The sequence below is a fragment of the Colletotrichum acutatum genome (assembly GCF_030867785.1).
Source record: "Colletotrichum acutatum strain CBS 112980 chromosome Unknown BDZ83scaffold_12, whole genome shotgun sequence".
NCBI classification, from domain to species: Eukaryota; Fungi; Ascomycota; class Sordariomycetes; order Glomerellales; family Glomerellaceae; genus Colletotrichum; species Colletotrichum acutatum.
In genome coordinates, this window is record NW_026849006.1 from 403,312 (window position 1) to 426,571 (window position 23,260).

General features: G+C 53.2%; 7 protein-coding genes across 7 annotated transcripts; 4 read left to right on the plus strand and 3 right to left on the minus strand.

Moving 5' to 3' along the window:
• Positions 1-3,661: 3,661 nt before the first annotated feature.
• Positions 3,662-4,305, plus strand: BDZ83DRAFT_647976 (uncharacterized protein; the record flags this gene model as incomplete). The annotated part of the gene is made up of 2 exons (XM_060510133.1): positions 3,662-3,855; positions 3,999-4,305. 2 exons carry the CDS (start codon positions 3,662-3,664, stop codon positions 4,303-4,305), a joined length of 501 nt encoding a protein of 166 aa, XP_060369387.1.
• A 545-nt stretch (positions 4,306-4,850) lies between these two features.
• Positions 4,851-6,266, minus strand: BDZ83DRAFT_789021 (HIT zinc finger protein; the record flags this gene model as incomplete). The annotated part of the gene is made up of 2 exons (XM_060515691.1): positions 5,567-6,266; positions 4,851-5,461 (listed from the first exon to the last, which is right to left on the minus strand). The coding sequence occupies exons 1-2, from the start codon at positions 5,829-5,831 to the stop codon at positions 4,851-4,853; spliced, it is 876 nt and encodes a 291-aa protein (XP_060369388.1). The 5' UTR covers positions 5,832-6,266.
• A 494-nt stretch (positions 6,267-6,760) lies between these two features.
• On the plus strand, positions 6,761-7,541 carry BDZ83DRAFT_748439 (uncharacterized protein; the record flags this gene model as incomplete). Its single annotated transcript, XM_060513615.1, has 3 exons — positions 6,761-6,909; positions 7,069-7,174; positions 7,455-7,541. 3 exons carry the CDS (start codon positions 6,761-6,763, stop codon positions 7,539-7,541), a joined length of 342 nt encoding a protein of 113 aa, XP_060369389.1.
• Positions 7,542-10,009: 2,468 nt separating this feature from the next.
• BDZ83DRAFT_647979 (thioredoxin-like domain-containing protein) lies at positions 10,010-12,769 on the minus strand (the record flags this gene model as incomplete). Its single annotated transcript, XM_060510134.1, has 5 exons — positions 10,010-11,403; positions 11,463-11,795; positions 11,832-11,842; positions 12,316-12,449; positions 12,647-12,769. 5 exons carry the CDS (start codon positions 12,767-12,769, stop codon positions 10,010-10,012), a joined length of 1,995 nt encoding a protein of 664 aa, XP_060369390.1.
• A 2,151-nt stretch (positions 12,770-14,920) lies between these two features.
• BDZ83DRAFT_647980 (uncharacterized protein) lies at positions 14,921-18,094 on the plus strand (the record flags this gene model as incomplete). The annotated part of the gene is made up of 2 exons (XM_060510135.1): positions 14,921-15,598; positions 15,656-18,094. 2 exons carry the CDS (start codon positions 14,921-14,923, stop codon positions 18,092-18,094), a joined length of 3,117 nt encoding a protein of 1,038 aa, XP_060369391.1.
• An 801-nt stretch (positions 18,095-18,895) lies between these two features.
• Positions 18,896-20,700, plus strand: BDZ83DRAFT_50911 (uncharacterized protein). Its single transcript, XM_060503300.1, has 2 exons — positions 18,896-20,579; positions 20,659-20,700. The coding sequence occupies exon 1, from the start codon at positions 19,056-19,058 to the stop codon at positions 20,304-20,306; it is 1,251 nt and encodes a 416-aa protein (XP_060369392.1). The 5' UTR covers positions 18,896-19,055; the 3' UTR covers positions 20,307-20,579; positions 20,659-20,700.
• On the minus strand, positions 20,501-22,294 carry BDZ83DRAFT_647982 (vacuolar fusion protein MON1; the record flags this gene model as incomplete). The annotated part of the gene is made up of 1 exon (XM_060510136.1): positions 20,501-22,294. One exon carries the CDS (start codon positions 22,292-22,294, stop codon positions 20,501-20,503), a length of 1,794 nt encoding a protein of 597 aa, XP_060369393.1.
• Between the last annotated feature and the right edge of the window lie 966 nt (positions 22,295-23,260).

Sequence of the window (23,260 nt, forward strand, 5' to 3'; positions counted from 1 at the left end):
TTGCAGTTAAAAAGAGATGAGTTCTAGATAATGACAAATTGCGTCTATTGCTAATCAATCGTGGTACTCCGTACACGGTATATTCGCAAGCAATTAGACAAGAAAAAGTATGTAGGGATCTCCTGGGCAGGGAAAAAAAAGGAAGCAGACAAGTCATGATTTTGCAATGAGGCGATGAGCGCATGTTAATATCGAATCACTATCCGCACCCTCGTCAACTGACTAAGTGACAGGCCGCCGACGGTAGACGGTAGGGCTCGTTCCTGGCGGTGCACAGCTTTTCTGTGATTGATATGTTTTCCAGGAACGGACAGTTATTCTAGGAAACTTTTTCCCTTGCGCATTTCCCTGCGCGAAAAAGGGCAAGCAGGCTTATACACACAACTCGTACGCAATTTACGAAAATGGCTCTTATTCATTTAAGACTGATATGTCAAGTTGTCAAGTAAAGTTTTGCTGGTGGGTTCGTCCAAAGAGTCAAGCCATTACAGTCCCACGCTTGCCACGGACAAGCTCAGCATGGGATCCCCCCTCGGCCACAAAGGTCGGCGCCAGGGAAAGGGGGGGCATAATAAGGACGAAACATGGAGAAAGAGCAGGCCAGGCAAGGCGGACAGCCGATCGATGGGGCCAGGGGGACCTTTTGATGTGGGCAGTTGGTCATGAACCACGGCTTCGTCTATGAAGACTCTATGTACGGACAGAATTACACCTATCGCATTCCTTCCGTGGAAGTTGGCGATTCAAGACAGGTCACGGGGTCGCGCGGCGGGCATCTCAGGTATGTATCCGCGAATTTAGGCCCGTCGAGCAGAATGCGTCGTCGAAATGTCATCATCAGCTCGGGGATCGCCAGAGCCAAGGGAAGACGCGGAGCCTCGCTTACTCGGCACCTGGGAAAAGGACCTGGACTGGAGATTTCGAGGAGTCCGAAGAAGGAAGGACAAAGAAATATGGTTAACGGACCCAAAGTCTGGGCAAACTCGCCAGAGTATCTGATAAACAACGAGATACATAGATGACTGATCAATAGTGCAATAGCATGAAGAACCAAAGACCCAAGACCACTATCTACCTTAGTACCAGCAGTAGCAGCAGCGGGGTGGTTAGAAATGAATTGCACTCTGTGGCTATTCTCGGGGATCTTCTATATCGCTGCGCATCCTATTGACCGGCAGCAGTTTATCAAGATAGTTGAGACGAAAAGAGAAGCAAGCGGTACCCAACCTCTGGCTGAGCTTAAGCTCCGGCTGGCCTTTTGCAGTGCAAGCAACCCTATCATCATCATCGAACACCCCGCGTCTGTTGCCTTCTCCATCCTGCAGAAGTGCAGACAAGCGCTTTTGAAGCTCTCATTCTGCAGAAGGGAAAGACATCCTCAGCCTATCGTCCACCGTCCACCACCAAAGATGCACTCCAGAAAAGGGAGGCGAGTCCGGGGCAACTGCACGACTGTGGTAGGTGGTATTCGCCGCTCATCCCTCCCCCCAAAGTCGCGCCAGCCGTGGAGAGACGCGGGAATACCGGGATAGGGGACCCCACCGGTCGAGTTTCAGAAGGCTTAAAATGGGCACCTATCGCCTGGGCCGAAAAGGACTACCGTTGCCCGCAAGTTGCAGCAGTTTGCGAGAGAGTATCCGTACCTTACCGACAACCGCTACCGCACGAATAAGCCAAGGTCGCCTGCCGTTTTGGAGGGGGCGTGGCTGGTGGCCTACATTCAGCGCTGGGCCGCCGCTGGCCCCGTTTCACCTTGCGACTCCGGATGACCGCCGCCGTGTCGATTGGACGGCCAAGTGATCACCGAAACTTGTTCCTTCAAGAGATCCCATCCTTTTGGGGTTTTTTCTGCTCTTCAGGGGGGACTTTGACTACCACCTTACCTTCTGTGCTCCCGCGTTTACAACTCTTTACGCTGCAGACCAGTGTCCGATCATCCCTTCGGCTGCGTCCATCACCGTCCCATAGTTGGCTGGCAAGGCATGATGGAATGACGATGCTTGGCTTTATCCGATGGAACGCTCCCCTCCCCCCCCCTCCTCCCGTACCTGACTGCACGAACAGTAGTCAATATGTAGTGCTACCCTTGCAAACTCGCCCAGTATCGAATCTCATGCGGCCAGCGGCGGTCCTAAACAGCGAACCGGCGATCCGAGGGCGGGAACGACGCCCCATGTCCTGGACATCTGGCCACAACACTTTTGCGAGAGGAAGAGAGCGCCATAGTAGAGGCCGACTGACTAAGAAATGCCTAGCCAGGAGAGAGAGAGAGAGAGAGAGAAAAAGAGGCATTGGTTTCATCCGTTCACACAGCCATTCTGGCTCTTGGCAGACTCTAAACACAGGCTTTACTTTTAGTGACACCTACTCTAATGATACTAAGGTTAGTAGGGAACAACCCCTCCCGTCTTCAGACGACAGCGTTAGTCCCCCGTCAGCCTTCAGGTACCAGAACGTGGCGGACCTTGAAGCTGTGCTACATCCACCGAGGTCGAGGAACTGCCACATACAATACAATGTCTGCTTGGACGATCTCGAGTCTCGAGTCTCGACTCTACGGTGAGCAAGTATTCGAGCAAGCGGCAAGGCGGACCATATCTGCAAAGACACAGAAGCGATCCCGGCGCGGTACTCTCTGCGTAGTAGAAAGCCCCCCCCCCCCCCCAGTTTCACCCACCTCACCGGGCCGGCACCAGGAAAGAGGAGAACCTGTGGCTATGGAGAGACGAAAGCACGCAACGCAGTCCTCGCAACGCAAGCAACGTACGCAACGCACAAACGTGACAAACGTCTGGTTCCGCGTCCCGCAGCCCGCGTCCCTCACTTCCTGCCTTTCGATAATGGGAAGGAGAAGTCAGGGATCCATATTGAAATGGGGCTCAGAGCTCCATACTACGTACTTTCAGAGGCGGTTACCAAGTTCAGGGTCATTTCTTGCGGATACAGTCAGCCAAGTTTCGCGCCACCCCTCCCCCCCTGGACCCTCGCTCTTCATTGCGACATGGGGAAGCCGGCTCTTGGATTTGCAAAAGACTGGGGGTCCAGGGTCCAGGGGGTGGTGCAAGTGAAAGTGAGGAAGTTTACAGAAGTAATACCTTACGGATGCAACCTAGTAATAGCTCACAGCCCAAAGTTAAGGTGTGCGCGGGAAAAGGATTTTTGGTTCCATTGTGAATATGGAGGCTTGCGAAACCTACTTAGTGGCTTGTCCGTCCTGCCTACTCTTTCCTACTTCTACCTCTCCTTCAGCTTGAATTGTTCGAAACTTGTTTCTCTTTCCACATTCTTTTCGAAAGAAACAATCCAGACAGTCCGTTGACAGTCACTTTCCTTCTTTTTCTTCAACCTTTGATGATCTGTGATCTGTTCCATTCTTTCTTCCAAGAAGCCCTCTTCGCTCCGTTCTAAACCCAAAACCTCGTCTCGACGACCAACAACCAAACCTTGCAAACCCCATCGAGATATCTCACGATCGACTCGCCAACACTACGCCAAAGGTCACTCTCAACATTCAAAGCATCGATCTACTCATCCCTCAAACAAAACGAACTTCCCGAAACGGAATCCTTCTTCCAGTCATCACATATCCACGACTGAAAGCTATCAAGACCTCAGACTTTCACTTACACCAAAACCTCTCTCACACCCAACAATCGCAATCATGTTCTCCACGCTCATCCAGACCTTTGTCCTCCTCCTCCTCACAGCCACCGCGGCCCTCGCCGCCCCGGCCGGAAGACACAACTGGCCCCGCTTCACCGTGCCCCAGCAGCACTTTGAGGTCCTCAGCATGCGCATGCAGGAGCCCGTGAACCCGGCCGCCATGGTGGAAGCCACCTGCATCGACCGCAACGCGTACGTTTCCCTTCCACTTGACTTCCACAATAAACCCTCTCCACTACATCCTATCCTCTCTGTTCCACCAAAAACACATCAAACACCCATCTCCTATCAAATCTCGAATCTCATGAAAAGACACCAACTAACACGAATATCAGCCACATCGTCTTCCACGACCAAAACGCAGCAGAACTCGCCATCTGCGGCGGCATCTCCGGCTCCGTCGACGCCTGTCACGGAAACCCCTCCACCACCGTAGGCCAAGCCGGATCCGCCCGCTTCGCCCTTAAGACCACCGTCGAGGGCGCGCAGATCACCATCTCAAAGACCAAGTGGGAGCAGTGCGTCCGCGCCGCACGCGACAAGTGCCCCACCGGCAGCCTCCGCGCCGTCTGCGCCGGCGGCGCGACGGTCGGCGACGTGGAGTTTACGCTCAAGAACTCGTTTAGCATGGACGACTTGTGAAGAAAACTCAAATGCGTGCTTCAACTTTGCGTTGTTCTGGGTGGTGGATGAGGGGATGTTTGGTCGTGTCTGATGTGTTCTCTCTCTCTCTCTCTCGCTCTCTTTTTCGTCTTACTTTCTTCTCACAGAGGTTGTTCATATCAGTTGATAGGTACACCTCGTTTTTTTTCTTTCTTGCTACAGGCATCTTCTGTGGCTTCATGATTTTGATGAAAAGGGTCTTGGGATAGGAGTTTGTCTGCCCTCTTTCAAGGGCAACATCTTCAACAGTATATATACACTCCGCGCTTGTAAGAAACATCCGCATCTGTACAAATTCCTCATAGGGGATCTTTGTCTTGAATCCAGACCCGTTGGCGATCAAAGCCATCCAATTCAAATCACTTTTTTCCATCCTTACCAAATAAACTAGACAAAAGGGGGGTATCATAACTCCTGACCATTCACAGTCCATGCTTATCCCGTATCCAAACGCAATCTCAATATCAACCACAATGACGTGTGCTCCAGCAAACTTTGCCAAAAGCCAGAAACCTCTCAACCTCTCAAATACCGTACCTCGTAAAACACTCCTCCCGATGCGTCTCAAGACAATCCAAAGCGCAAACCCTCGTCCCGCACTTCATACACTTCACCCGGCCCCAATACCCACACACCTCGCAGAAACTCCGCTCCGGATACCGCGTATCGTCGTCGCCCCACTCGGCCCTCGCGTCCCAGAAACTCAACATCGGCCGCGAGAGCAACCACTTGAGCTCCTCGTCCGTCGGCATCGCAGGCACCCGCGATACGAGCAGCGGATTGTCGTCGCCGGGATGCGGCGCGGGTCCCGGTTTATCGTAGGGCGTCAGCACCGGGCCTGCTGCCGACGCGGAGTCCTCTGGCGCTTCTGCTGACGGCGCGGGCGTCATCTCGACGTCTTCTGGTTCGGCTGGTGTCTTGGGTGTCGATGTCTTGGAGCGCTTGGCGGCGTTGCGCTTGGTGTGCTGGTTCGGATGGGGCGGTTTGTTGGCCGGCTTGGCTGTGTGCTGGTTCGGGTGCGGCGCGGGCGTGTTTCCGGCGTGGGAGAGGAGGGCGAGGTGGTCGTCGCAGTGGTTGTGGAAGGTTTTTTGGGATTGGAGGATTTTGCGAATCGCTGGCGTGCTCTTGTTCTGGCCTGTGATTCCATCAAATCGTCGTTAGTTTGCCTGTCGCATTGCGCTTCACTGAGTCCGCTCTCCACAGCGTATTGGGAGGCACGGGGTGATGGGAGCTAGCGTACCTCGTGAAGCCTTGGCTGGGATGGGTATCGAGGCATCACGGCCACCGTCGCGGTCCAGCTGCTCAAGTTCCTTGCGGATCTTGGCTTCCTGGCGGACGGTGAGATCTGAGGCGGTTGGGTTCGCCTTGCTTCGAGCGGCGCGCTTGCGGTTCGCGGGCTGGAGGGCGGCGGCGGCCGGGTTGAGGCCCGTGTCGGGGACGTAAGCCCATCCCGGGGCGTTTGTGACTTTGCTGCTGGCGAGCTCGTAGACGCCAAAATTGTTCATTTCGAGGTTGGAGATGTTGCGGCAGGGTTTTTGTAGAGAGTGTGGAGGAGTGTGGTGGTTCGTCTGGGAGCTCTCTGGGTTCTGGAGTCTCTGAGCTTGAACTTTTTTGTAGCGAATCAGAAGAGACGACGTTGAGTGGCTGATTATTGGCCAATGAGAGTGTGTTGGTTACAGACGAGCACCTAGCAGAGAGCTTCCCCAGGTTGTAGGTTAAGACCTCGGTAACTAAATACTTTACTTACCTTACATTCAAGCAATTGACATTCAAATACTTGATGAAGGTAACAACAGATCAACAGTTCCGTCAACTTTCAAAAGAATCCTGACGCCGTGACAAGTTTCCGTATGCTTAGAAGCCGACAAGTGCCGAATGCGCCCATGAGCCGCATTCCCGAACCCCCTTCAGTGGATCATGAAGCCACTCCCCAGAGTCCCAGACAATCCCCAGCAAAAGCCGGCTGGTCGACCGCCCTATTCTGGCCAATAGGATGCCGCCAATGGCGTCCCGGCTAATCCCGCCCTCTCTGATCTCGCTGGTCCGGCGCAGGCGGAGGCGGTACCTGACTGAGGTACCTACCTCACTGTAGCCGTGCAGCGCCGCAGCGCCGCCGCAGAGAGAAGGAAACGACGTAACACGGCTGGGACAGAGCTTCCAGGTTCCCGCCCAAGTTAACCGTACCTCGCCCCCAGAGCACCGACCCGACCGACCTCATCGAACCTGGTCTACGCCATCTCCAAACCCCATTACTTCTACCACCACCACAAAACACAACATCACCAGCACGCAAGCCGACCGAGCTTCCCCTCCTTCTCATTCTCACACTCCGCGTCCAATTCCGATCGGGTCGCCTTCCATTCCTCCCGCCGACAGAGCATCCATCCTCCCTCTCTAACCGAGCTCCAACGCACGACATCACCCGAAAACCACAATGGCCTCCCGCATCGTCACCCGCGCCCTCCCCCGCGCCTCCGGCCTCCCTCTCCGCGCCGCCCGTAACTTCCAGACCTCCTCGCCTCTGCGCGACGCCGTCGCCGCCCCCCTGCCAACCCGGAAACCCGTCGGTGCATTCCGTGGAGGGTACGTCTTGAGCTTCTTCTTTACCCCGAGGGCAGCTGTCCTGCATCTAGTCCATGGAGCCAATTGGGTCCCGTGAGGGCTTTGGGATGCTGGCCACCAGTCCACGTCTACTCAAATAGAGATGATGAAACATTCGCTAACAAATCAAACCTCGGACAGTCTGTTTGGCTTCTTCCTCGGCAGCTCCCTCGCCGGCGCAGGTGTCTACTCCTACATCCTCCAAGAATACAAGACCTCCAACGAGCTCCTGACAGAGGACATTTACGTGCGTCATTGCATCTCATTATTTACGTTCATGCCTGCCCCTCGAGGCCTTCCGCGTCCATCACCCTGGTCTCTCCCACATCCATGAGTGATTCAGGGCGTGGTGTTGTTTGCGTCTTGTGCGCTGCACCGGAACGCTCCCCGGCGCTGTCTCGCTACAACGGGGCGCGACCATCCTCGCTTCTCCTGCTCTCTGAATTCAATATCCCAGCAAAACCAATCATCACCGCCACAGACCCTCCACGAATATCCAATGAGCTAACCAGACCGTGTTACTACAGGCACTCCAGGCCGCTGTCCAGCGCGTGACCAAGTACGTCGAAGTATTGGAAGAGAAGATGGACGCCATCGAGCGCAAGAGGAAGTAAACAAGAGAGTCGCAACGTTGAAAAGGGAGAAGGAAGGAGGATGTGAGTGTAACAAGGCGACGAAATGCCGAGGGGGACGCCGTGGTAATGGACGGTGAGGTTTTTCGAGGCGAAAACAGCACAAAAAAGCAGCACAGCACAATGGTTACGACCGGAAATTTTCCAAACAAGTGTCCGATTCTTCTTCTCTTTCGTGAGGTTCTTTTCGATTCATCGGTATGGTTTTATGCAACGTGTTGTGGAAGCCGAGATTGTATATCAAGACTGTAACAATATGCTTGTACGGCGCGGGAGTTCCTGCAAGTCCGTGTCTTAGTGTGTTTTCTTTGCCATTGTTCGTTCTTCAAAGGTAGACATCCCATCCCCCCCCCCTCCCCCCTAAAATTGACCTCTCTACAGTCCGCAATGTCTTCACTGAGCCGCTCGCTGAAGCTCGATGCACGATCGAGTCAGCCACTAGAGCTTACGACAGCCGGGAATCTCAGGTTGGCCCTTGTAAGGAGCGAGCTTTCAAGATGTCAATAGTTCATCTCTTCAAGTCTGCCGCCTTCGGATGAAAAGCTCTGACGCAGTGTGTCCAAGCTGCCCTCCGTCAGGTAACTACGATAAACAAGTTTCAAGAACCTCAAGTTTCCCAGGTTGAGTTCCCAATCTTCGTCTTCTTTCCTTCTTCTTCTCTGGAATCGACTTCAATGTCCCCATAGTGATGAACAGGGTTCTTTACTCAACCTGCCATCTCTTATCGAACTTGCGCCACTCGCATATTGACGTGAATTGGTGTTCGTGAGCATATAGATTGTAAACAAGTAGAAGTATTTCTTGATAAGAACTTGCATCAAGGCCACGGCAGGGCCCAAAACATGCTGTAAAGGTATCACCTCGCTACAAGAAGGGGGGCGGAAGGGTGGAAGAGACAGACCTGTTCCTACCAAATTTGGTCCCTAGAGTTCATCAGGAGCGTCCTTTAACCCATTCCACTTATAGGCGATGGTTCCTAGTTTTTGAATTCATGGTACCGTTTGTCGGATCAATCTGTACTACGCGAGCTGTTGTCTTTGATACCTCAGCAAGACCTCGTGAACTAGTACTTAGGGGTTTAATATACCGTCACTTGGGTGCGACAGGTAGACGTTGTAATTTCAGTCATTCCTACCCTGCTCTTGTATCCTCTTGACGTTTAGGTTTCCTAGGTTTGCTGATGAAATGACTACCGAAGCAAATGCGACTTGAAGCGCTCTCATAAAGTACACGCAGAGAATCCTCAACAATCGATATCACCGTGTCCCTCTGCCTGACTCTACAATCTGTAGAAGTAAGTACTGAGCATAACCAAAAAGATGGCGATGAGTGTGATCAGCTTCTCCCAACTTGTAAGCATACCAAAGATAAAAGCCAAGAGGGGCAAGAAAACCTTCTCATGTAGTTCCCAGTCTGCCAAACATATCCATACTGAGAATACATGCGCATCACATTGAATATTCGAAAGGATAACACACATCGATTCGATGAGCTACAGATTGACGTTATGAAAACATCATAGTATGTACGACACTCAAGCCGCACCTCTTCCAAGAGCCGCTGCCGCTTTATATCTAGGCCACACGGCTCCGACGTAGCTTGTAAGAACAAAGGAAGAAGAAAAAGGCGTAGCGAGAACGTCACTTCAACTGTCCAAGGCATACGCCATTTCCTGTCTCCGGAAGCTCTTGTGATGTTTCACCACGAACCAGGATGAAATACTGGCACACGGATGACCTTTGGTAGCAGTATGCCTCATCATGGCTCAAGTCTCCATTTCGCCATCCTACCTACTGTCAATCAATCTCAAAGTCCACGCTTCAACACACTGACGAGCAAAGGGCGAGGAAGCCCAGTGGAGCCAGTGCCCTTTTACAATGAAGCACTGCCTCTTAGCGACAGCTATCACCTGAATCATCAATGGCTGTCAATTTTACTGCCGCCATTGATAGGGCAAGTTTTCAGAAGGGTACTTCTGAATGCAACCGGAAAGAACGATAAGGTCTTGCAAAATTGAGATTTCTTATAAGGCCAGGGGTAAGGCATCATTGGAAGTTGCGGCGTGAAAGGCGGCTATACTGGTGAGCCTGTAAACCAGGACATCCAAGGCGTGGGGCGGAATTCTTGGTACTAAGACTACCTTTCAGCAAGTGTCAAGTCTGTGTCATGCGCGGCTCTCGGTCTTGGGTCATGTTGCTCTGTGGTCCTCCAGTCCAAGTCAATAGCCGACAGATTAATTCACCGAACGTCAACAAATCGAGTAGAGAGTATTAAGGCTTCAGGTCACGGTTCGCGCAGTGAAGAGGAGGTTAAGATATGTGCTCGAATTTCATAACGTTGATTTACCCGCAGACCATAATGCAAAGAGTCGACCTAACGCGCAAGAGGTATATAGTCCCTATCCCATGGGACGTCCCAAAGTGTCATTTCATAGTGAACCCAGAATTCTTTTACAACTCGTCGTGAGCATCCTCCTTAGCCTTCTCGGTCTCCTTGGCCTTCTCAGCCTCCTTCTCGGTGGCAGCAGGGGCGGCCTGGCTCTCCTCGGCGCCCTCCTCCTTGACGGAGACCTCGGCCTTGTACTTGCCGTTCTCCTTGACGAACTCGATCAGGTCCTCGATGGAGCGGGAGCCGGAGTAGGTGACGGCGGCATCCTTGTTGCCTGCGGGGTAGAGCTTAATGGTGGGGAAGCCCTGAATCTCATCGGGAACGTCGTTGGCGGTAGCGTCAACCTTGGCGATGACAACCTTGTCCTTGAACTCAGACTTCTGGTACAGCTCACCGAGCTCCTCGTACTTGGGGGCCAGAGCCTTGCAGTGACCGCACCAGGGGGCGTAGAACTCAATCAGGACATCCTTCTTGTCATCAAGGACAACCTGCTCGTAGTTCTTGGCAACGACAACAGTAACGGGGCCGTCGTTGGACTCAGGGATGGGCTCGGACTTGATGCTGGGCTCCATCTTGCCGGAAGAGAAATCCTCAACGAACTTGGCGATGTCATCGTGGGTGATCTTCTTCTCCTGGTCAAAGGGGAACTTCTGGTTCTTGACGGTCTCCTGGATGGCGAAAGAGGGGAACTTGTCGGTGGCGAGGTTGAGGTTGCCGGCGTGAGCACCGAACGCCTTGGCGTCGATGGTAGCGAAGTTGATCTTGCCGCGGTACTTCTCAGCGATGGGCTTCAGGGCGGCGCCAAGCTCCTCACGCTCCTCGGGGGTCTCGGCGAAGATGTAGGCGAGGGGAAGGCCAGCGGACATGTAGCCGGAGTAGGTCTCGGGGCCGACCTCGCCGATCAAGGGAGTGGCGGCGGTCTGGGCGAAGGTCTCAATGGCCTCAGCGTCAAACTTCTCAGTGAAGGTGGCCTTGCCCTCATCGAAAGACTTGTAGAGGACAATGGCAGGGGCCTTGATGCCCTCAGCCTCAGCAACAGCGGCGTCGTTGACGCCACCGAAGAGGTAGGTGTCGCGGAGCTTCTCGGCGACCTTGGTGAAGGTCTCGTTGGAGGCCTTGTCAGCGGCGTCGATGTAGGCGACGAGAACGACCTTGTCGGCGGTCTTGAACTCCTCAAGGGTGTCCTTGGTGAGGATGGAGACGGCGGGCAGGGACTGCTTCACCATGTAGGAGGTGATGGCAGCAGCCTTGCGCTGGCCGGAGTAGGGAGAGACGTTGTCGGGGCCACGGAAGACCTTGAGGGTGGGGTAGCCCTCAACGCCGTACTCCTGGCAGAGATCAGACTCCTCAGTGCAGTCGACCTTGACGAGCTTGATGTTCTTCTCCTTGAGGGAGGTGGCGGCCTCCTCGTACTCGGGAGCGAGGGCCTTGCAGTGACCGCACCAGGGAGCGAAGACTGGAAGTCCACGGTCAGTTTTTATTCCACTCGATAGTTAGGCTATTGGGGAGACTCACACTCAGCGAGGACGAGGTCGTTGGTCTTGATGAAGTCGGCGAAGTCATCCTTCTTCAACTGAGCAACATCGGAGGCGGAAACCGCAGCAGCGGCGGCCAAAAGGCCAAGGGCAACACGCTTGCAGAACATCTTGATCTTGCGAGGAGAAATGTTAGCTTTGGTACGAGCGATTGATGATGCTATCGCGGAGAGTCGTGATGGTCTGGGCAAATCGTAGAAGGAAGAAAGCTTGGGGGCTCTGTCCAGCTTCAGGAAAGGCAGAGCTGTGTAGATTTTGCGGTGGTGGCGACCGTCTGCTACTACCTCATGCGACCGATGAAGCTTGGTGATAGCTTGGGGAGTGAGTAGAAAGTTGAGAGAAAGCTTACCTTTCTTTGATCTGAAGAATGAACAGTGAAGAAAGAAAGAAAAAAAGTACACTCGTGGAGAAGGCGAGGCTGTCAAGTCTAACTTCAGACCGGAGTGAATGGGGAAGGCTTTGGTCTTAAGTAGAGGGTGGAAGAGGTTCTGGAGAAAGATTCCGGATTTCTAAAGGGCAATTGAGAACAGGTGTCCCTTTTTCCAGGAACCGCCCGTCAGCTCATGCATTCACTCAGGCGGCTGCAGTGTCTGTGGTGGATGAGTGGATGAGGGAACGCCCCTCTCCTCTTTTTGGGCTAAGTATCTGTAAGTGTCTCCAGCCGTAATCTTCTACGGGAAATACACAGACCAGACAAAAAGATACTTACCCCAATCCACAGGTGGGCCCGTGCCTCCTAAGGTGCCTTGCGGTTGTGAGGGGCAAACTCGCTTCCACTCCCCTCCCTTTCAGGCACTCCCCCCACCGTTCGACCGCTAGGAACACCAACTTACGGTGAATTGATAATCAAGCCAGGCTGACCATCGGCGGTTTGAAGATGAAGCTGAGCTAAGGTAGGAACGGTTATCCTTTTGTGCCGGTGGAGAGTAGGTAAGCTCAATTTGCCATCGTCAGGTACCTGAGCCTTCTACATTGGCATCACACTTATTTCTGCCTACACCAAAGTCCCCTCTCAAGTCTCCGCCAGTGCATGAAGAAGTTGCTAGAGCCCCACGATTCGCTTGTCAGCAGTCCTCCGAGGCTGAGAGCCTCAAGGGCGTAAATAGAAGCCGGGGGGCGAACGCGCTCGGAGGCCATTGTCCTTGACAGCCCCCCTTTCCTTACGTTCCGCCTTATGCCTGGGCGGTCTGAGACAGACAGGACATCGTTGATGGAGGAATAGCTTTCAACATGGCACAAGCACTGGCGATGGCACAGGCACCATAGACCTTGAGGCAGGGCAGACATGACAACCTTCGCCCAAACCACATCTTCTCTACGACCTCCATCCCATGTCCTCCCAGTTCCAGCCCGGACCAGCTCAGTGCGCGCCAGGCTCGGGTTGGTTCAATTGCGACGGAAGTATGTGGTGGTGGTGGTCTCATCCCTTTCCCGAATGTATCTCTTCGTCCTCCCTCTATGGCGAAGGGAATGCAACGCAGACACAGCCAACAATGGGGTCCGTACGTCTTGGGGGCGGCAAGGTTTCCTACCGTCCCAGAGGACACATTTCCACGTTTTGCCGTGTACAAGTTACAACAAGCTCTTCGGTGTATTTGGGGTTGCAAGCTTGTCCGTCCCAGCACAAGGATCACCCTCTTGCCATTGGATCTGGCCGTAGGATCCTAACGTCTCCACCACCCGCCAAGCTGCCCTGCCGGCTCGAGATCCATCGGCAATGCTACCGTGGAGCGGATCACTAAACCAGATCTGGCCAGTTTCGGCAGCTTCTTATTTGGTGCTTCGACTCGCAGTCCGACAAAAGAGTGGAGGTGGCTGCTGCGAGAAGCTCCAGCCACCCATTATTGCTCTACTGGATACCGTGGTCAAACCTCCCAGCCTCATTTCCAGGGTCCAACATGGCAATATCGACGCAAACCATAACTGTACCTGCGATGCTGCATTTGGACTTGTTGTGGGGTTTGAGTTGGGCGTTGCCGGCGACTACGGCAACGCTCTTAAGCAATGGCAGAGCTATTCAGACGAAAAGACAGGCCCTTGAAAAACCACAAAGTCGAAGAGCAACACTCGCGTCAGCGGACACATCTTGTTATTTCGCCTCTATGGAATAACTCTCAAAATGCTACTCCGTCCTGCCCGTTTGCTTCGTTGCCTGCAAAGTGGAACCGTGTCCCGAACAACGCAGCGGCTGACATGCTCCGTGTCGCCCCAAACTCTCCATCTCATCTTTGCCTCCGACCCGGCCGCTCCGCCGCAAGTGGGGTCTTGTCGAGGAAGCTTTAGGAATCCGTCTCATGGTTTGTGCTATGTAAATGGTCAGACACGACACATGCTGGCTGGAGCGCCGTCGTCGGCATCGTATTTCAATTTCCGTATATTATCTCGCAAACCATCTGTCGGGTCACTGAGTCGTTCAACGATCAATGAGGCTGAAAAGCGAAAAGGACAGATGTCATCCATCTACCTCACCTACCAGAAATGTGAGCATAGTGTTCTAATCGCATCGGTCTAGCGAATCTCGCTCAGGAAATTACCTACCACATGAACCTACTGATCCTCAAGATGAATACCTAAACAGGCATGTGTCACTATATGGCAAGCCAATCAAGTCATCGTATCCTCAAAGTTGTCAAGTTCAGCGACTCAACTGTCAATCGCCCCTTCGATTTTCATGGATCTAGATGCGTACGATCTACGAATAGACAGTCCAAAGTCTGTATGGTCGTTTGTCTGTCGTTCTTGAGGTCTGAAAGCTACATCTACCATCGTGCACGGACGACAGATGACGATAGATATCGATTGTAAGCTTCCAGGGTTAGTTATGTCTTCTTATAAGTGCCGGCCTCAACTAGGTGGTAGGTTTGTTTGCAGGACTGGCAAGAGACGGTCTATGGTTCCAGATGGACTCGAATAGCAGCCTGAATCGCCTTCTCTTTACACATCTCATCCCGCTAGCCATGATCATGTCCAAATCTGAGCCGAATCCTCTGAGAACGCGACTTTTCACATTGCAGTTTTGGGCAGAGGCCTGCTCCTCCTCCATACAAATATGTAACTGGGGAAAGAGGCTCCCTATGAGACAAGATGAAGGATGCACTTGGAGGAGTGCCTTTCTTGTGGGTTCAAATCATCGCGAGGTAGGTGCTCTCTTGCGGTGGCGAACCAGATGAGCATACCTGCCTTTACGGCATCGTCGTCCCTTCCTATTTTGACTTCGCGAAGGAGTCAAGGTCAACTGACGTCCACTCCGCTGCCAATTCTGCCAAAACGTTTGCTTGATACAATGCCCAAATATGCCAGCCTGCCGGCTTCAACATAGCTTCATGTCGACTCTTTCGGATCTCTCTTTCAGTGCCCGACGATTTTGCTGTGTCTGTTAAGTAGAGATACTTCATATTACCATCAACCCGTGCCACGACCTGGTCAATGTCTCTCCAAATGGAGAACATCCACGCTCAACGTCGTTCAGCCAGCCATGGCTCGCTTCGCAGCAGCTATAAGTCCCACGCTCGACCGCCCAATGGATATGGTCTACCACGTCGACCGTTGAGAAGCGTCAACGAGAATGCAAGTTTACTTCCGTCGCCCGGTCCTCTCGAGAGCATGCTCAAGACCACAACGGAAACAGGCGACATAGGCATCTTCAGCATCAAGCCAATAGCTCCAGCGGCTACAACACACCAATGCGCAAGATCACGGACCGGACTCGATGTTAACACAATCTTTAAATCTGAGTCTCGTGCCAGCCATAGGACCATCTCTGGAGCCGGCCGTCGATGGCACAGCTCTGACAGAGACACCAATTCAGAAATCATCTCCATGTATGGCTCAGAAGGCCCTCCGTCCTCCTTCTCCAGCTCATTCTCTCCCAAAATCAATGGGCCGTACCAGCGTTCATACTCCCTGACCACATGTGGTTCTCGGAAATTATCCAGTAACAAGTCATCTGGTACTCTCCAAAGCCATTCGAGTAGCGTCGTCTTGCAACGACCACGCTCCCCGTTTCCCTACCCGACTCGACTGAAACGCCCCGGGGTTCGCCCATCTTCGCCGGCTCTCACGGAGAATGGACTTGTTGACTACAGTAGGATGGTCGAAATAGATCGAATCTCATATGTAAGCACTCATGGGTCTCCACAAAGCGTTGCGTAACAGGAGCTCATTATTTATTAGAGGACTGTGCATGGCTCGTATAAGCCAACCTTTTCGAAACCGCAACGATTTGGTCCTCCCAATGCGTTTCGCGGCGGCATCAACCAATCCATGCCGTCTCTACCGCATTCCAACTCTTTCGTGTCGCCAACTGGATCCGCTCTTGGGTATCGTGGATACCATAACCCGTGGTGTAACGAGCTTGCGAGCAGACCACGACGACCATCCACGGATTATAGTGCGAGATCCTCGAGCCTGACTTCGGTCGTTGAGATGTACTACAGATCACCCTCAAACTCGGAACCCAATCTGTCACGCACGATTCGCCCTGCAGGATCTTTCTATTATGACTACACCGAAGCTTTTGAAACCCCGGAACGCCATACAGATCCTCGGGATTCTACCTTGGCGCTGCCTTTAGCTCCGGTTCCTCAGCGAGCATCGAGCCTTACCAGAGCCTTAGTACTTCGAGACGAAACGAAGGCTCGTCTTGATGCTGTCGTCGACATATCTGTGAAAGACTCAAGCGATTCGTCCGGTGATGACTGTCGAGCCTTGGCCAAGAAACTTGCCAATGACATCGAAATGTTACCTTCACAGCGCTTGAGCTCCAGAGCCTCCCCTCCGACGCTGGAACAATTTCCGTTCGAGGTTGATGGGACATCGGCTTCTCGCCCTGTCGACGTTGATAACGATTTGAACATGTTTGCACATTGTTCACAGAACGTAAATACTGCGGCTTTCCAGCGATCTCAAACGACTCCAAAGCCTCAAAACATCGGACATAACAAAGTTGAAGATGGAGAAAATGCGGAAAACTATGCTAATCCGTCTCGAGGCCATGAGCAAGCGAATGAAGGCCACACAACGAAAGCGAACGCTGATACTTCACTTCCAGCGGTGGAACATGCAACGGAGGCACTATCTGAATCCCATCCCAAGAGTGCGGACGAGGTCACCTCAGGCTCAAACGAACCCAGTACGTTGCGATTCGAGCTGCTCAATCGAGATCGGCTATCCAGAAGAGCCCCGTCCCACAGTGGCCTCGCGGCGCTTCTCCGCTCGAGTTTACGCCATTCGGTTGAACCTGGCCTATCCGACCTTGCGGCTTTAGTCTCGTCATTCGAGCGTATTGCCAAGTCACCATTCATGAGCAAGGATGAAGACTCGACTGGGCTTCACGAGGTCGATATAGATGAGCCGAAAGATCTCAAAGCTGAAAAGGAGCTCGATCACCCCCTGGAGGGGGGAAATATGGTGAATGAGTCTGCCGCAAATGGCGCAAGCCATCCTGACCTTCAGTGGAGGCCTTTCTTCAGAGGCCATCGTAGAAACCGAGCGCTTGCTCGAATCAGCATAGCAAGTCTCCGAAGTCATACAGCGCCACCAGCCTCCAAAGCGGACAATCCTCTACTCTCCTCGACGCCAATTCCTACGAACCGTTTCTTGAGTATAAGCAGCAGTGTCCCGCACTTGATGAAGGCATTACCCTCCCTCCCCAAGGAGGCGCAAGCTCAAATCAGACGAGTGTCAGGGGCTTCTGGGGACGATTTGCGATTTCCAGTCAAGTTTTCACCCTTTCAGCTCGAAATCCTTGCAACTCCACGGTCGAGTCCTAGAATTACCGCACATTCCGATGTGGAAGACCATGAGTCTTTCCGAGCTAGCATTGAGCTCGAAGTGATTCAACCCAACAGAGAGCACAAACCGGCGGATCATGATGCACCGAGTCCGAAATTGAAAGTGACTGTGGGTTCAAGCCCATCGAAGCGAAAGTTTCGACTCAAAGCGTCTCGGCTGGCTTTAGATGTGGACACTATCCCAGAAGATCAGACCGGCACAGTCAGACGTCGCTCCAGTGTCAAACAGAGCATACTTGCCGACTTACCGGCTCACCAGGCCAAGAACCTATTCACCCCAGTGCGTCATGAGGAACGCCAAGGCAGCTTGGCTTACCGGCGAAAAGGAAGACGATATGTACAGCTCACATCAAGTGACGGGGAAATTCTACCGGCCCGTGTCTCTCCAACAGCAAGATACTCCAGAGATGGGTACCTGCATGAACGCGACATCCCTCTAGCGCACCCGGTTGACACGAACCTCTATAGGTTGAGTGCGTCCACTGATGGATTTGATCTCAGCGATTCTCGAAGCTTCAGCTCTGATTTAACTTTTTTCCGGCCGAGTATCCTCAAGAAAAAGCTGTCGAATCTCAGACTTCGCCTCACCAAGTCACGTTTGAACCTTCGAGAGCGTGGAAACAAGCACACTGGCAGGCGACCCCAATCAACCGGTCTGACCGGCTCGAAGAACTCTGACGCGACAGTTGTACACAGTAAACGGGCCACGGCCACCCCAGGTCCTTCGAAGCAAGTACGAAGGAAGATGAAGAGATGGGTCCGACAAGCTGTCTCCATCTGTGTCAAGGGCCGGCGAAACGAGAGCGAAATCATTTCTTAACTGTCAAGGAGAGAATGTTGAATCCATCATTATCGTCATTGGGTGCTTTTCTTGCTTTTGATTGTCAAGAACACGAGCTTCTTGGGAAAAAGACTTGTGGCTGTTTCTTTGGAGGAGTATGAGCGAAGTGATGGCCCTGGGCCAGAGTAGATGATACATACGATTGGTTGGGACGTAATGGGTGATGGTGGGTTTGTTGAGAACGAGACATCGTGAAGTGGCTTGACCAGATCAGGGCAGACTCACAGAATCAATAAAATGCGATATGAGTTAACATATTTGGTTGTGTTCAGGAGGCGCTAAGCGAGAATTGGAGGGCTTGCATCATGATGCTGACCTTACCGTATCATGTACGGCCATATACGGGATACATGACGGAGGGGCTGGTTGACCATGAAGGTTCTCATGGCTTCATACCCGGCCGTCACAAAACCGAGCTATCCCCACGGAAATCTGTCAATGTGAAGGTTTCCTCGGTACATACTGTCCACGCGACCACCGTCCATTCGTTAAGGAACTCCACCATACCGCTCGTTCAACCGACATTCGTTAGAAACTATCGTGATACAAATCGAAAAGTCGTCTCAAGACTTGAACATTCGCTACACATTGCCATTCGTTTCAACAATAGCTACACCTAGCTACAACTGGCTACACCTATAGCTCTATCAGCTTCAACGTCAGGCACATTGGTAGCTTCGTCGTCCGTAGCTTCATCACTGGCTTTACTACCTAACTTCCGTCGACAGCCTTCCCAGCTTTGTATATAGCTACATCAGCTTCCAACTGCAGGTGAATCAGCTTTAAACATCAGCTCCTTCGACAGCTTCACTGGAATTATCACGACCAAGCTCCATCAAGCCCCATCGACCGGACTCGCACCGTGACCCAGCAAAGTCATTCCATTGATCATTTCCCTTCCCTTCCCTACCTCTCGCAACCCAATCCCAATACACCAACAATGATATCCTCTCTCTCAGAGATGGAGGACCTCAGGTCACCTCTAGACCGTCTCCCCCTGGTCATCCAACACCCTTCCTTCTTCGAGAATCCGACCCAACATCTCTCCTCGTCGCGGTCGTCTTCGGCGGCGGGGCATCATACTTGCATCGACGGGACACAACTTTCCCAGCCGGACTATCGACCAAAGTACGTCGTCAACGACCGCCGCGCTCGCAATGGCGTGGATGCGGATGACGCCGTGGAGCGCAAGGATAGCGTCATGACCGATATTGCCGACGCGGATGAATCTCTCGAGACCAAGACGACGTCTTTGTCTGTGTCACCGCATTCGTTGTGGTCGGTTTACTCGTCCGAGTCGGGTGGTGGTGAAGAGCGGACCGAGGTGATGATGACGGTCCGCAAGTTGGTGAGGGAATTTGATGAGGAAGGGGAGAGCAGTACCGCACCCTCCGAGGAGGAGAAGAAGAAGGCCGAGGAGATGGAGATGGAGAAGCGTAAGAAGGAGAGGGAAGTCTGGCAAAAGGAGATGGATAAGCCGCAGAAGAAGATGAACAAGAAGAGGAAGAAGAGGGAATCCGCGACGTTGTTGTCCGGTAGTCCGTGGGGCGGCGACGCTCGATGGGTGAATGGTGGACGCGGGGGTAGGAATAATGAGGGCTACGAGGCTCCCGGGATCTTTCTTCAACCTGAAGCTCCTCGGCCTTTGCCTCCGACACCGACTGGTCCCGTTAGCGTGTTCCCGCCCGAGCCGAAGAAGCGCAAAGAAGAGAAGAAGGCGAAGAAGGAAAAGAAAGAGGCTGAGAAGGACGAGCTGTTGGTGCTGCCCAAGGTGCCGTGGTGCCACCAGAGCGGCGGGTGCCGCCAGAAGCGCGGACGGCGGAGGAGGAAGATGGCCGGGTTCGCGGCGCGGTCGGTCGATTTGCTGCGTCGGCTTTTCGGCGGGGAGAGCAGGGAGAAGAAAGATAAGAAGGGCAAGGGGAGGGCGAGGTGTCGGATCTGTGGCGATGAGTTGGGGTTTGCGGTTGAGCGGGCGAAGTGGCAAGAGGATAGAGATGCTGCTGCTGCTGCTGCCGGGGACAAGGAGTCGTCGAGCGGCGCTTGTGGACGAACGTTGGAAGCGGACACAGACAGGAAGGACATGGATCGAGCCGAGGCTGATATTACAGCGGTGGCGGAGTGTGAATCACGTTCGACGTTGGCGGCTGTTCGTCTTACAAAGATCCCAGAGGCGTGGTGGACGACAATGTAGATGGCTTTGACATGTAGAGTCATCTTTGTATTGATACCCAAGTAGTTTGTCGAGAGAAGCTTTCTCTCTCAGTCAGCATAGCCTCAGCATAGCCACTGAGGGCCAGCTCTTGTAATTTCTAATGGCTAATAGCTAATCAGTCCAAGCGTATGACCTGTACCCGAATGTTCAAGGGGTCATCTCGTTTCCTTGGATCAGAATACGCCTCCGCCGATAATGAAGACCCGTTCCTCCTCGCGACGGGCCCATTGAATGACTTTGTTGGCGCCTTGGGTGAGTACGGCGCGGCTCACGTTGGGGCCGGCTACGCAGTAAAATTCGAATATTGGTGTGATCCAGGCTAAAGAAGTAGCATCCTCGGAGACAGAATGTAGAACGCGCATATGGGAGTGTTTCGCGTGGACGGCAGCGTGTAGTTGATGATATAGGCCCATAAGGCGGCGACGAGCCATCAGGGAGGAGAATACGGGGTCGAGAGCGGACATGCTGAACTGCACGTTTGCGCGGGATTTGTAGAGGAAGTGCGATATTTGGCCACCGGGGGCGATGTCTGTGGTCTTTGGCCGTCCAGCACGCGCGGCGGTCTGTATGAGAGAGAGATGGCCCGACTTGGCCAGAGAAGCCGCGACGTTATCACGCATTTGCTTGAGCTCAAAGAAGGACTCCTTGTCCGGGCTGATGAGGATGATGGCGAGTTCTTCATCCTTGTGTACCGGCGCCTCATGCCCCGTGGCTTGCTCGCCGTCCACACCGTCGAAGAAGCTGACGTACATGTACAAGTAGCCGCGATTGTTGAAGGCCGGCAGGCATAGGGGGATCCAATTTTCTCCGCCGCCGGCTTTGATCCCACCCGATTCGAATAGCATATTGAAGATGAGTTGGAGGTCGCTTGGGTGCAGAGAGTGGCGACGCGGACGAATAACGCTGACCAGCTTACCACCGGCTACAATCAAGCCGTACAAAAGCTTGTCTGTCCTCTGCTTGAGGAAGGCATTGTTGATGGCATGTCTCTGGGACTTGCGCAGCTTGAGGCACTCCAAGGCGCCAAGCAGTGCTGACGGGGAGCCTTTCGTGAAATTATCGGCAAGGGACGAAATCAGGGGCTCAGTTCCTTCGAGTGGTTTTCGAAGATCGGACGATGGTCGATGGACAAAGATGTTTTTCAGCGTGGGCAAGGTCAGTGTCGACAGGATCTGCATGTACAGAGCCTCGAGTTGCGCTCGTAGCTGTGAGTCACTTTCCCCGAGCCGACTGATGGCCACGAAGTAGAGGGGGCCTTGCGTTGCAACAACAAATCGCGTAGTTCCAGCGGTGAAGCCGGACAAGGGGTTCTTAGCCCCTTCATAAAAAGATATGAGGGTTTGAATGACGCCCATGGACGAGTTGATCAGCCTCAGGTCTCCGTGACGACTGTAGATAGGTTTGCCCGCCGACGAAAGGATCATGTAGTGCTTCAACTTTGCCTTCCACATGGTGACTCGGTCTTCGTCTTTGAAACTCGTGTCGGCCTCATCGGGTAGGTCGTCAAACTCATGCTCGAACCCAGCTAGATTACGGGTTGTGTTGTCCATCCTCAAGGTTTCGAAGGGTGGCACTGTTGCCGATTGCGACCTGAGGAGATTCCATGCCGGGCTTCTCTTATTGAACTCTCCCATCAATAGGCTTGCAATGTCGTTGGGCGGCCGCAGGGTCGGAGAGAAGCTGGCGATACTCATAGAATCTTCGCCTTCGCCCAGCGTCCTCGTTGGAGTAGCTTGTCCGCTCGAGGACTGCACAGGGGTCGAAACGGCCCTGCTGCCTGTAGTCGAGAAAGTGCCGCGAGAACCATCCGGGAAAGACAGGGTCTGGATGTCGAGAGGTGTAACTGCGGTAGTCGCGGCTGCCATGGCCATTCTCGAATCTATCGAGTCGTTCGATTCCATCGAGGGCCGTGGAGGTAGAGGGGGAGGCTGCTCCTCGCTGGGGCCATTTTCGTGGTCCTCGCCCATGATTGCGATGGCGGGAGCATTTCAGCTAGGTGGTCGGGAAGTGGAACGAAGCGCGGCGATGTTGCAGACTACCTGAAGTAGAGTAGTTTAGACTTTATCTAGAGTTTGGGTCGGCAAACCAGGTTCAAACCGCCATGACTGGCATTCGAGACCTCACCTAGGGTATAGGTAGGTTGGTAGGTTGGTTACGTGAGGTTTAAAGACGGCACGGGAAGAGGAGCGAAAGAGGGACCCGACGGGATAAGGACGAAAATCGTCCCAAGTTAGCGCAGACCTGCTGATGATGCATAGGAGGGGCCGCCGAGATCTAGTGGTGCGGCAGCCTCTTCGTAGAGCGCCTTAGTGGGAACGGTCCGCTAATCAGAGCCTGTCTCGGCCCACTCGCTCGCCTGACCTGGGACCGGAGCTGGGCCAAATGCCCCCAGAGCAGGGAGCAACATGGGAATTTGCAAATCCCATGGCCGAGCGGAAACTCCCTTGCCGGAGGAAACATTCCGGACTTTGACAGCTTACTTCAGCAGACGCAATACGTTAGCAGCTGATTATCTAGATAATAGTAATGCCGTTTGCTGTAAGAGGTTGTGCCATGACCAAGTACCTTAGGGAACAAGATTCAAGTCAAGACATGGACTAGCCTCACTTTGGTCCAGGACATTTTGCATGCACACTACCTAGTACACGGACATGGCCAAGTACAACACCTACACCAATTTTCTTCAGAAGTTTTGTCTCTAGTGCTAAAAGATGTGTCTCATATCGTGAGGCTCAATGGTGGAGTGTCCAATCAAGGTGGAAAAGCGACAGAATGCAAAGAGCCCACAATTTCCAGGTGCATCCCAAATCCAATGCTCAATGACGTTGCGCTTTATCCTATCTCGGCGCTGATGGAGAGGGTTGTGCCAGCCTCGTCAGGCGAGAACGGTCGCTAAACTAGTCTGCCCAATGGGAAGCTTGGGAGCTTCCAGG